Consider the following 12,966-nt stretch of genomic DNA (forward strand, 5'->3'; position numbering starts at 1 on the left):
AGAAAATCCTGCGCACCTTCATTGAAAGTCTCTTCCCCCATGAGAAGTTCCTCCATAGAAAGATCCTCCAACTTAACCCCCCCTCAACTGTCCCCCCAACCAAAAAAAATCTCCCTGAAAACGTCTGTACACTTACCAGTAACCATTACAATATGTAAACACATGCCAAAGTTTGTAACTTGCAGCCCCTCCCACGAGGACTGCAGGGGAGTAAGTCGTCCCCAAAGACATAGTTAATAGGTTTTTCGACTATAGTAAATAAAATGGATGTCTCGGAATTTTGATCTGGTGACTTTGGGGAAAAATGAGCATGGGAGGGGGCCTAGGTGCCCTCCAATTTTTTGGTCACTTAAAAAGGGCACTAGTACTTTTAATTTCCGTTATAATGAGCCCTTTCGCGACATTCTAGGACCACTGAGTCGATACGATAACCCTGGAAAAAAAATAAAAAATAAACACGCATTCGTGATTTGTCTTCTGGCGAAAAATGCGAAATTCCACATTTTTGTAGATAGGAGCTTGAAACTTCTACAATAAAGTTCTCTGATACGCTGAATCTGATGGTGTGGTTTTTGTGAAGATCGTAGGAGTTTTAGGGGGTGTTTCCCCCTATTTTTCAAAATGAGTCAAATTTTCTCAGGCTCGTTACTTTTGATGGGTATGACTAATCTTGTGAAACTTATATATTTAAAATCAGCATTAAAATGTGATTCTTTTGATGTAACTATTGGTGTCAAATTTTCCATTTTTTTAATGTTTGATCCATTGTTATCAATATCCCATTTTTATTAATTTCACTTTACATTAGGTCATGTCGCTCCTTCCTTACAGATCACGAACTGTTTGACAATAAAAGTTTCTGTTTGTTTTCATTTATGATTTAGTGTGGTATCAAAGGAGAAAACTCAAAAAGAAAAAGGGTTAAATTTTCTGTTTTTTTAGGTGGATCATAAGAATACTTCTAGAACTATTAACCCAACTTTTTTCACCCCCTTCCCCAACATAGGAGAAGCCTGCTCTCTTCCATAGACCAAGCCTTTAAGTGTACGTAAAGAGACTTACAGATAATAACCTACATAACACAAAGCTTACGCTGTCATGTTAATTCTGATAGTATTGAATATAACTAAATAGATATTATAATACCTGCTGCTGTTCAATGGCCATATAGTCTTTTTCCATACAGTTGATCTTCACCGCCAACTCATGGACTTCCCTTTGTGCACGGACTAAATGATCGTGGTCAGGATGCTCTTTTGCGGTGTGTTTCAACAGCAACTATAAGCAAATACCATTTGTAAGAAAAAAAGAATAAATACCGTTACTATAGAACAGCAAAACATAGATAAGGGTAATCACCCAGATGCAATCCCCTTCTAAACTCGTTACAACACCAAAATTTATCTGACCCTATTTACATGTGATTATAGTAGTGTTATATTTTACTGAGTGGAAATTTTGACTATCCGCAGCTCTTTAAAAGTCACCCGTAGCCTTAGTGTTTCAGTTGAATAATCTTGGGGTGTGTCATAGAAATGAAATTATCATTAGTCATAACTAATTTTTTTCGTCTAAAAACAATGGATAGCTAAATGATAAGCAGTTATATTACTTTTAACCATATATAATTATGTAATTATAATTCTATATCATGATGATATAACCCACAACTAAAGCTTTAGGAAGTTTAATTTACAACTAGTTTACAACCAGAATTTTAGGCTCAAACTTAAAGTATTTGATAAGACTCTGCTGTTTATTGTCAGTGCAATGAAACTTGCTAGTGTTGCATATAGCTAAAATATCCAATCTAGTGATTTATTCACAAAGAAAAAAATAAGCAAATCTAATGGTGAAGCACACTTGATTGATATTTTAGAGTGATTTAACTGGTAGATATTGATTAGCTGTCGGACTAGTGGGTATCTTTCCCTTCTCAATCGAAAATGGGTATGCAATATAATACGAAAAGAATAGTTATAATTACAAATTATTATAAGTGTAAGTAATATTACAACAAGTTTAGAACTGACTACAATGTCAGGCTTATAAACAATTGAAGGGCTAAATTTCTGGTGATCTGTCATTTTAGGTAATATGAGTTTTAGGTAATATGGGTAATATTTAGGCATTTTAGGTAATATGGTATTTAGGATGGTAATATGAAAAAGCTGACGTTATTCAATGATAATACCGGAGTTGTGGAGCGTTGGTAATATGAAAAAGCTGACGTTAGTCAATGATAATACCGGAGTTGTGGAGCGTTGGTTCTAGCCTTTGATCGAACGTCAAATATTTCTTTGTGTTAATAATGTCTTCCAAAGTGTCAAGTCTTTTTGCTTAATCAAAAGAAAAAATGTTTCAAATGCTCTTTGTGGGTTTCTTTAATTATTGACGGTAATTTGTAATAGTTTTACGCTTAGAAAATTATTTGCCTGTGTTTCTGTTCATTTTCAGTTTAATATAGCTCTTAACTTTTCAATATAAAAATAATTTTGTGGAATTTATTTTTAGATTATTTTCTGTTCGTTTTTAATTAACATAATATTTTTCATTGGTATATAAAATAATATTTTAAATCTTTTTGTTTTTTCTATAAGAATCCATATTTTGGCATACTATTTTCGTATCAGACAAAATGTTTCAATAATTTTGAATGGGATACCGATAATACATAGTGCGTTCCAACATATCATGTAGATAGTGTGTCAGTTAAGCACCGCCCTCAACTTTCTCTGAAAGTTCAACTATTGCCCTAAGCATTATTAATAGTATGCAAACAAATATGACAAAAAAGCTCCTCGCGAGAATGTATAATGCTGTTGTTCGTCCCCATGTTTTGTACTTAGCTTCGTTCACAATTATTTTCAATGAAAGTGATAAGTAGTGGATTAGAAAGCTATCCTTTTGTTATGCGAAGTTTCTTCTGAGTGTTCCGATATGGTCTCATAAAACTGTACTGAAACAATATCGGGTCGAGTTCTCGACCCGATCGTATAACTGGATAATCTATATGTAAACTTGTCGTAAAAAGAGGCTTGCCACCCTTGGAGTGGTTTACTTTTTTGAAAAGTCTAGTTTATTCGTGTTTTTCTTTTGTATATATTTGTTCCTATTTTTGAATGTGTCTTTCTTTTTTCTTTTTTCTTCTTTATGATAGTCCATCGCCATGCCGTTATGTTATTGACGGGATTATAAAATACATTCATTCATTCGTTTATTATTAATTGCGTCGTCAAATTTTAATAAGAAGTTTTAATAGATTTGATTATTTTAATAAGAAGTGCCCAAAAATTCACAAACTCTAGGATTATTTGGGAGGTCTTATGGCCATCTCCCTATGGCTGAGTCTGTGGTACCAGCGTGTGGTTTTATTGGTTGGAGTCAACCTGGATACCTGGGGAGAACATGGGGAGTGTCGGAGGCTTCCCCCCATCCACGCATTGCACTCGTAGCCAAAGGCAGAGAGATAATACTGATAGCTGTAATAGTATTAGTCGTGTGTAGTTTGCCCTTTTGGTTCGTAGCATTTACAGTTTCTCCTTTTGGTTTGCAGCATTCACAGTTTGTCCTTTTGGTCTGCAGCATTCACAGTTTGCCCTTTTGGTTTGCAGCATTCACAGTTTGCCCTTTTGGTTTGCAGCATTTACAGTTTGTCCTTTTGGTTTGCAACATTCACAGTTTGTCCTTTTGGTTTGCAGCATTCACAGTTTGCCCTTTTGGTTTGCAGCATTCACAGTTTGCCCGATTCGTTTGCAGCATTCACAGTTCGCCCTTTTGGTTTGCAGTATTCACAGTTTGCTCTTTTGGTTTGCAGCATTTACAGTTTGTCCTTTTGGTTTGCAGCATTCACAGTTTGCCCTTTTGGTTTGCAGCATTCACAGTTTGCCCTATTGGTTTGTAGCATTCACAGTTTGCCCTATTGGTTTGCAGCATCAACAGTTTGCCCTCTTGGTTTGTAACATTCAGAGTTTGCTCTTTTGGTTTGCAGCATTCACAGTTTGCCCTTTTGGTATAGTTGAAAATCTTCTCCAAATCCTGATAGTTTCAACTTAATATTTTACGCCGTTTCTGAGATATTGCTTATGTGTCCTGTTTATAAACTGCATATTTATAACAGGTTTTGATTAAGCCCGAAATTCCTCTCCACAGTACCTGAAAGTTCTGTCCTTAATGTAATTAGCCTTAGTAATATTATTACAAACAACAGTAGTAGTACTGTAACTAGTAGTAGTAGTAGCATGTATATCTGGACTTTTGTCTTACTACAACATACACCTCAACACGCCCTGGAAGTTATAATCTAACAATCTAAGCTGTTCTTGGGTTGCTGCTGATGTGGCCGTTTCGACAGCCTCCATGCACACAATGAGTTTCAGTTGATTTCAACATTCCCTAAAAATTTGTCTTTAATACCCTTAGTCTTAGCAATAATATTAACATTAGTAGTGTATTTAGTAGTATTATGTACATAGTACCTTTTGGTTAGTTCAATATCCTACTTGACATGCACTGAAAGTTACAGTATAATGCTTTAAGCTCTTGTTCTGAGATATAGCTATTATGCCCTTTTAATAGCTTGCATCCACAAAACGTGTTTCAAGTTGGCATAGTTCACTATGCTCTTAAATATTCCCTGAAAGTTTCACCGTAATACGCTTCAGTAGTACGTAATATTTCAGTGGTCGTAATACTAGTGGTTGCAGTAGACATCAATCACAATCATCAGTCACAATCAGTCATAGGAATAAGCAGTTGCAGTCATAGTAGTAATAGTGGTAGTAGAAGTTGTAGTCGTAACAGTTGTAGTAGCAGTAGTATGCAAAATTGGCATTTTGTCTAGTATGACATACTATATGAAATACCCTGAAAGTTTCAACTTAATACCCTAGATGTTTTCTGGCATATTGCTGATGCACCTCTCTGACAACATGCATGCACATAGTGTGCTTTGATTTAGTTCAAGATCCCCCAAAGTATTTCCTGTAAGCTTCACATTCCTATCGTTAGTAGCAGTAGTAGCTAACGTTCCTGTAGTAGCAGTAGTAGCAGCTGTTGTAATAGTACTAAAACAGCAGAAGTAGCTGCAGTAGTAGTAGAAGCAGTATGCACAAAATGCCGTTTGGTTAGTTCAACATGCCCTGAGAGTTCCAACTTAATACTCTAAGCTGTTCCTAAGAAATTCCCCATACACCCTTATGGCAACCTCGATGCACATAGTATTAGTTTATTTAGTTTACTATCTCTCTAAATGTTCCCCAAAAATTCCACCTGTTTACCCTTAGACTCAGTAGAAGTAGTAGTCATAGCATTTGTAATAGTAGCAATATTGCTAACATGTATATAGTGCCTTTTGGTTAGTTTAACATAATCAACACACCCTGAGAGTTTCAACTTATTACTCTAAACCGTTCCTAAGATATTGCTTTTATGCCCTTCTGAAAACCTGCATGCATATAGTTAACTCTGATTTAGTTGAAACTTACCCTAAATATTGTTTGAAGTATTGATCTTAATACTATTTGCCCCTATAGCGGTATTCGTTGTAGTAGGCGTAGGAGTATTATGCACATAGTACTTTTTGGTTAGTTCAAAACTCACCTTAATACACACTAAAGTTTCAGCTTAATTATCTAAGCCGTTCTTAAGAAATTACTGTTACGCCCTTTTGACAACATACATATTGATGGTTTGTTTTTATTTAGATCAATATTCCCCTAAACATTTTCTTAAGGCGTCACCTTGATACATTTAGCTTTCAACCATATTAAGCAATTGTGCTTCTAAATTTTTTACGGGAATAATACAAAAAAGACAACACAGTTTAAACATAATAATATTGACAATTTACCAAAAACAAACTTACGCCTTCCTAAGCAATTTGTTCCCTCTTATTTCATTTCTTGTAAAGGTGTTTATTAAAGGTTTTTCTAAAATCAACAAGTACAAGGATAGGACCTTCCCTAAAGCTTATCTATCATTAAATAAGTGTCCTGTCATCATTTATTAAACTCAGTATAAAGGTTTCTGATGACACCTTCAGACACTCCTGAATCATTAATCTAGAGGTAAAACTTTAGTTAACACATCTTCGCTCATTCCCTGAGCCTCTCTGTTCTTCTCTTTGAAGATTACCCGCAATATCTCTTTTATTCTCCGCAGTATATCAAATTTCATAGTGCTAAGCAATTCACTTCCAAATTTTTTACCAAAACAATTTCAGCAGTACAAGACAACTTAGGAAAAGGGTAGTGCTGACAATTTACCGAGGTCCAGCTTACTTCATTCCTTCTTCTCACCTTTCTTATAAAGTTGTTTAATTGAAGTATTCTTAAAATCACCGGGTGCTTCATCTTCAGCAAAAATAATTTTCACAGTTTGAGTGTCTAATTCCGCAACAACAACCCTTAAAAGGTGATTTAACCATTCCGATAGTACCTGAATCCGTAATATTGTTTAATCCTTTCAATACTGCCTCTAACTTCTACTTATTGAATAAATCTTCCACCACTTCTAAATTATCTATGATTAACTCAGAAATTTCTGCATCTTTTCTTATATAACTTTTCACCATTCAATACATTCTCAAATGTTTTGTTCATCTCTACATAAGACTCTTTGACACTAGTTGCGGCCCCCGTAATTTCATTTTTTACTAGTTTTTCTATACTCATCGACTTTTCTGTCACTTTTTTAGTTTCTTTGTCACATAAGCTTTTTAACTTTTTGAAATTTTTTTAACACTTCTGATTGTTCAATTACTTCTCAATTCCATCAGTTCTGACAGCAATGTAATAACACAACATCAAAATTTCCCCTATCGTTTCACCCATCCTTATGTTAATAAAGTAGCATAAACGTGTGATTGGACATAGCAAAATCACAGCAAAGTTTGGTTGGACACAAAAAAGTTCGTGATCCTAATTAAACGGCCTTTGTGATTCAGAGATAATTTTTAAAGAATTGGAACAAAATTCGAAATCTAGCGGAAAGATCGAGGTATTGACGAGGAGGCGAACCTCCTCATATTACGTATATGAGGAAGTTCACCCTCTCGTCAACACATCGCTCTTTTCGCTAAAGTTCGAATTTTGTTCCAATTCTTTAAGAATGAATGCTGAATCACAAAGAACGTTTAATTTAAATAAATAGCTCTTTTAGAATTACTAAAAATACTTAAGCGTAAACAGCGAGGTATCGACGAGGGGACGAACCCCACATATGCTTAATAATTTCTGTTCGTTCTAATCTTTTATGTTACCCCTTATTTTTAGTTGAAAAACTTTTTTAATTTAATATACTAAAGAAACAACTATTATTCAAGACTTGATAGGGCAACTGTGTCAACTTGCATGTTCCTGTGGTGAAGTTTCAAATTATAGGCAAAACAAAGAGAATAAAGACTTTCTACTCTATGAAAATACTAAAAAGTGAGAACAACAAATATGACAAAAAATAAACTAGTTTTTAAAATAGACTGAAAAGCGGAGATCTTTTTCTCCCGCATGTACAAATATAAGCGAAAATGAGGGGCACAAAACGATTCACCTTTGCATAAATTTATCTTTTTATGCCGCTTCCTTTAGATAACCAGCTTTTTTTATTTGTTAATTTATAATTTATTTATAATGTTTTTTATTTATTTAATCATTTATTTATTTTATAAATTTATTTATAATTTATTTACAAATTTATTTATAATATATTTATAATCATTTATAATGCTATAATTTTATTTATATATCTTATATATATTTATAATTATTATTTATAAATTGTGCATTTATTTATAATTTAGATGAATTTCATACCAATGTTATGTAAAGCCACATTGCACCCCTCGTTTTCCTTTAAATTCATAGGTTTTCAAAAAAACATAGTTTCTACTTTTTAGTCCATTCTAAAAAAGAGTTTAAAAAAACATATTTGATTTCTTTTAGTAGGGCAAGTTTCAACTTATCCCGTATATTCTATCAATTCCTTAGCTTATCAAAAGAGTATCTTATAGTTCAACCCTCCTTAATACTTAATACTAATTTAAAGTGCCTTATTAAACCACATAGAATCAGAGTGAATACTTGTAAAAGATTTTGTGACTAAAACACTTTTCGTTCTTTATATTGGATTAAAATTTCATACAGGAGGTCTTAAAACAAATCCATTACGGAAAGGGGGGGGGGTAATTTATTTCTCCAGAAAGAGGGAATAATGTAATCTATTTGTGAAGATACTTCACATATGTAATCTGAAAAAAACAAAGTTAATTTTTAACACAAATTACAGGAAACTACCGAAACAGGAAATGGAATAGGAAGTTACAGGAAAAGTGACATGAATTACAGGAAAGCATCCTCTCTGTTCCTCTTTAATACAAAATTGAATGTTACCTTTATAAGGAGTTCATATCTTGGAATCCTTTGAACAGGCATTATAAGCAGAGAGTCCAATTCCAGCTTTCCTTTATGTTCGCTTTTCATTTTCTATAAAGAAAAAAAGAGTTTTCTTTGTTAATAGAACCGTCAAAATCAATCTTTAAAACCTTTTTAGTGGAAATGGATCGGAAAAGAGATTAGTTATCATTGATCTCCAGCGACGAGTCCACCGTAATTGATTAGAAGAAGTATTAAAAGAATAAGGTAGTACCACATTTTCGTCAGTGTTGCCGCGTTGAACCATGAAAATGAACAAGCAAATTAATTAGTTAAATTTCACAACACTTTCCTTCAGTAAAAATTTGAACATTGCGGTAGTTTTACGCTTGGAAGATTATTTGACTTTATTTCTGCTCATTTCTGGCTTAATGAAGCTCTTTACTTTTCAATAAAAACCTTTTGTGTGGATAAAAATTTCAATTGATTTCTGTTTATTTTTGTTGACATAGTCAGTTTTTATTGATACTTTTTTCAATTTCCTGGACAAAATTATAATTTATATCTTATCATTTATTTCTGTAAGAATTCATAGTTTGGGTTGCTATTTGTAAGTTAAAGAAACTTTTTCAACAATTTTTAATCCGAACACAAATATTATTGTTTAAATTAAGTTTATATCTCCTCAAGTTTACCCGGAAAATAATACTCAGATTTTTGTAGTTAGATATCCATTTTTTCTTTATTTTTCTTGTGTTTGTGTATTCTTTTGTAGTGTGTTTTTTGCTTTTTTATCTTATACTCCATCTGTTTCTTTTGATGGGAAATAAATATATACATACATACATACATATTCCCAAAATATGTCCATTTAAGCCCCAAAAGTTTCTACTTAATACCCTCAGTCGTTCTCGATATATCGGTGAAGTGTCTTATGGGCAACTATAAACACAATGCCTTTTGATTTAGATTAAAGCAACATTTAGTTTAAAAGTGTAATGGGCAAATTGCAAAATTGTGGGGGATTGACATGCCCAATATCCGTAAAGACATAGTTGCTGGATCGTTCTACTATGCTGAACAAAATAGCTGTCTTAAAAGTTTGATTGGATGCGTGTGGAGAATTAATGGGCTTGAGAGAAGGGTTGCTTGCCCTACAATCTCTTTTTGCTCTTACAAAGGCACCAAAACTTTGAATTTGAATCAGATTAGCCCCTTGAAACTTTTCAGTGATATTTCTAGCTATTATGGAGTGATGATGCCTTTGATACTACTTCTACGCCCTTTTGAAAACCTTAATACATACAGTTTATTCCTTTAATTTAAGCTCCTAAACTTTCCCTAGAAGTTTCACCTTAATACCCTCAGCGTCACTAGCGATAGTAACTGCAGTGGTAATATTAAAGATATACAATAGTACCTTGTGGCTATTCCAGAATCCCCAAAACTTACCTTTAAAAGTCTAACTTAATAATATAAGTTGTTCTTCAGATTGTTTCTTTTTCACCTTTTTCAAAGTCCACATACTAATAATTTGTTTTGATTTAGTTTAATATCCGCCTAAATATTCCTGAAAAACTTCACCTTCATACCCTTAGCTTGTAAAGTAGCAATAATTATAGCATCATTAGTAGCAGTATGTGCCGTTTGGTATGTGCCAGTATGTGCCAGTAGAAACCTTTGGTTTCTACGACATTCCCTTCAATACACGCTGAAAGTTTCAGCTACCATCAACCGTTCCTGGAGCATTTCTGATGCAACCGCTTGACAACCTGCGTTGGCGTAGTGTGTTTCGAATTAGATTTTCCCCCTTAATATTCTTAGTTGTAATAGCAGTAGCGTAGTAGTGGTATTAGTAGTGACAGTAGTAGAATTAATTATAGTAGCCTAAGCTTTAGTGACAGTACTACTATCACTACTACTAACAACTCACCGCAGCACCAAGCCGCCTATTAACAACACGACTGCGAACGCTCCTCACCCATCCCAATCTATTCAAAGCCTCCTTCTTTACAACCACCCAGGAAGTTTCCATTTCCTTTAAATCTCCTTTATGCCATCCTCCCACCCCAAACGAAGACAAACTGCTTTCCGTTTAGCCCTAGACGGTTGACTGAAAAGGACAATCTTCGGCAATATGTCATCCTTCATCCGCAGAACGTACAATAGCCATCTCAACCTTTCTTTAATTATTGCCCAAGAAAGCGGGATTGAATCACATTTTTCGTACAGCTTATAGTTTGAAATACGGTCAGTCAGCCGGGGCCCAGAACAATCCGTAGACAAATTCTCTGAAAAACATCTGGTAAGTTTTCATTCGCATTTCGGAGCATCCTTGCTTCAGAGATATATTTGACCACATATTATTAACATATTATAATATTAACATAACATATTAACTTATTGTCTTTTGGTCAGTAGAACATACTTCTCCGCAAGCACTAGAAGTTGCTATGACATTGCTATTACATTACTCATATGTCCTTTTGATAACATGTTTGTTCATGTGCTTCAAGAAATTTTGATCTCAGTGCTCTTAGCCCTACATTAGTTGCAATAAAAGTAGTAGTAGAATTAGTAGTATTAGTAATAGTATTAGTAGTAGTAGTGTGCCCAGATTACCTTTTGGTGAGAAGATCTTCCCCTTTAAGCATTCTCTGAAAGTTCCAACTTAATACTCAAATCAATTCTTGAGATACACTATTTTGACAATGTGCATGTACGTAGCGACTTTTGATTTAGTTCAAGTTTGCCCTCAATACTTTAAGTGAAGGAGTGTGGTAGTAGTAGTGGTGGTAGTTGTAGTTGTATATAATAGCGTGCAAATATTGGCTTTTAGATCATCTTGCTTATCATTTCCTGGATTTTCCAAATTAATATACTCAGTTATTCCTTTGTTACACCCCCTTGACAACCCGTATATACAAAACGTGTTTTGATTTATTTCAACACTGCCCTCAACAGTCAAACAGTTCGTGGTAACGAACTGTAGTAAGGAGCGACCCGGCTCAATAGTAAACGAAACTCTAAAAAACGGAATTTCGATACTAAAAGATATATCAAAAGAATTGGATTTTTCTGCTGATTTTAAATATATAAATTTCATCAAATTTAGTCTTTGTCATCAAAAGTTACGAGCCTGAGAAAATTTGCCTTATTTTGGAAAATAGGGGGTTACACCCCCTAAAAGTCATAGGATCTTAACGAAAATTACACCATCGCATTCAGCGTATCAGAGAACCCTATAGAAAAAATTCCAAGGTCCAATCTACAAAAATGTGGAATTTCGTCTTTTTTGCCAGAAGACAAATCACGGGTACGTGTTTATTTGTTTTTTTGTTTTTTTTTTTTTTTCCCAGGGGTCATCGTATCGACCAAGTAGTCCTAGAGTGTTGCAAGAGGGCTCATTCTAACGGAAATGAAAAGTTCTAGTGCCCTTTTTAAGTGACCAAAAAAATTGGAGGGCACCTAGGCCCCCTCCCACGCTCATTTTTTTCCCAAAGTCAACGGATCAAAATTTTGAGATAGCCATTTTGTTCCGCATAGTCGAAAACCATAATAACTATGTCTTTGGGGATGACTTACCCCCCACAGTCCCTGGGGGAGGGGTTGCAAGTTACAAACTTTGACCAATGTTTACATACAGTAATGGTTACTGGGAAGTGTACCGACGTTATCAGGGGGATTTTTTGCTTTGGGTGTGGGGTTCAGGGGAGGAGGCTATATGGGAGGATCTTTCCTTGGAGGAGTATTTCATGGGGGAAGAGAAATTCAATGAAAAGGGCGCAGGACTTTCTAGCATTACTATAAAAAAAAAACAATGAAAATATAAACATGAAAAAGTTTTTTCAATTGAAAGTAAGGAGAAGCATTAAAACTTAAAACGAACAGAGATTATTACGCATATGAAGGGTTCTAAAAATACTTTAGCATAAAGAGCGAGGTATTTAGGAGGAGATAAATACTTCGCTCTTTATGCTAAAAATTTTTTAAATAATTTCAACTATTTATTCTACGGCCTTTCTGATTCAGGGGTCATTCTTAAGGAATTGGGATAAAACGTAACGTAAGTTACGTAAGTTATGTACGTTTGTTACGTAAGTTAATTCTTAAGTTACGTTTTTTTTTACTAATAAAAACGTTCGTTAAAAACTAAAAGATCTAGTTGCCTTTTTGAGTAACCGAAAAATTGGAGGGCAACTAGACCTCCTTCCCCACCCCTTATTTCTTAAAATCGTCTGATCAAAACTTAGAGAAAGCCATTTAGCCAAAAAAAGAATTAATATGCAAATTTCATTTTAGTAATTTATGTACGGAGAGCCAAAATCAGACATGCATTAATTCAAAAACTTTCAGAAATTAAATAAAAAAAACAAGTTTTTTTAAATGAAAGTAAGGAGCGACATTAAAACTTAAAACGAACAGAAATTATTCCGTATATGAAAGGGGCTTTTCCTCCTAGACACCCCGCTCCTTGCGCTAAAGTTTGATTCTTTCTCGCAACTCTACTTTTTAAAACAATAAAAAACTTTAGCGTAAGGAGCGGGGTGTCGAGGAGGAAAAGCCCCTTTCATATACGGAGTAATTTCTGTTCGTT

The 12,966-nt window shown here is 34.2% G+C and overlaps 1 protein-coding gene across 3 annotated transcripts in view; it reads right to left on the reverse strand.

Moving 5' to 3' along the window:
• LOC136038501 (rho guanine nucleotide exchange factor 17-like) overlaps positions 1 to 12,966 on the reverse strand; it is a 229,961-nt gene that overhangs the window by 99,698 nt on the left and 117,297 nt on the right. For all 3 annotated transcript variants that reach the window (XM_065721586.1, XM_065721585.1, XM_065721587.1), the window contains 2 exons: positions 8,388 to 8,480; positions 1,147 to 1,278 (listed from right to left, as the gene is read on the reverse strand). In XM_065721586.1, coding sequence (XP_065577658.1) covers positions 1,147 to 1,278; positions 8,388 to 8,480 — 225 coding nt within the window. The remainder of the gene's footprint in view (positions 1 to 1,146; positions 1,279 to 8,387; positions 8,481 to 12,966) is intronic.

The sequence above is a fragment of the Artemia franciscana genome, chromosome 18, assembly GCF_032884065.1.
Source record: "Artemia franciscana chromosome 18, ASM3288406v1, whole genome shotgun sequence".
Taxonomy (NCBI): Eukaryota; Metazoa; Arthropoda; class Branchiopoda; order Anostraca; family Artemiidae; genus Artemia; species Artemia franciscana.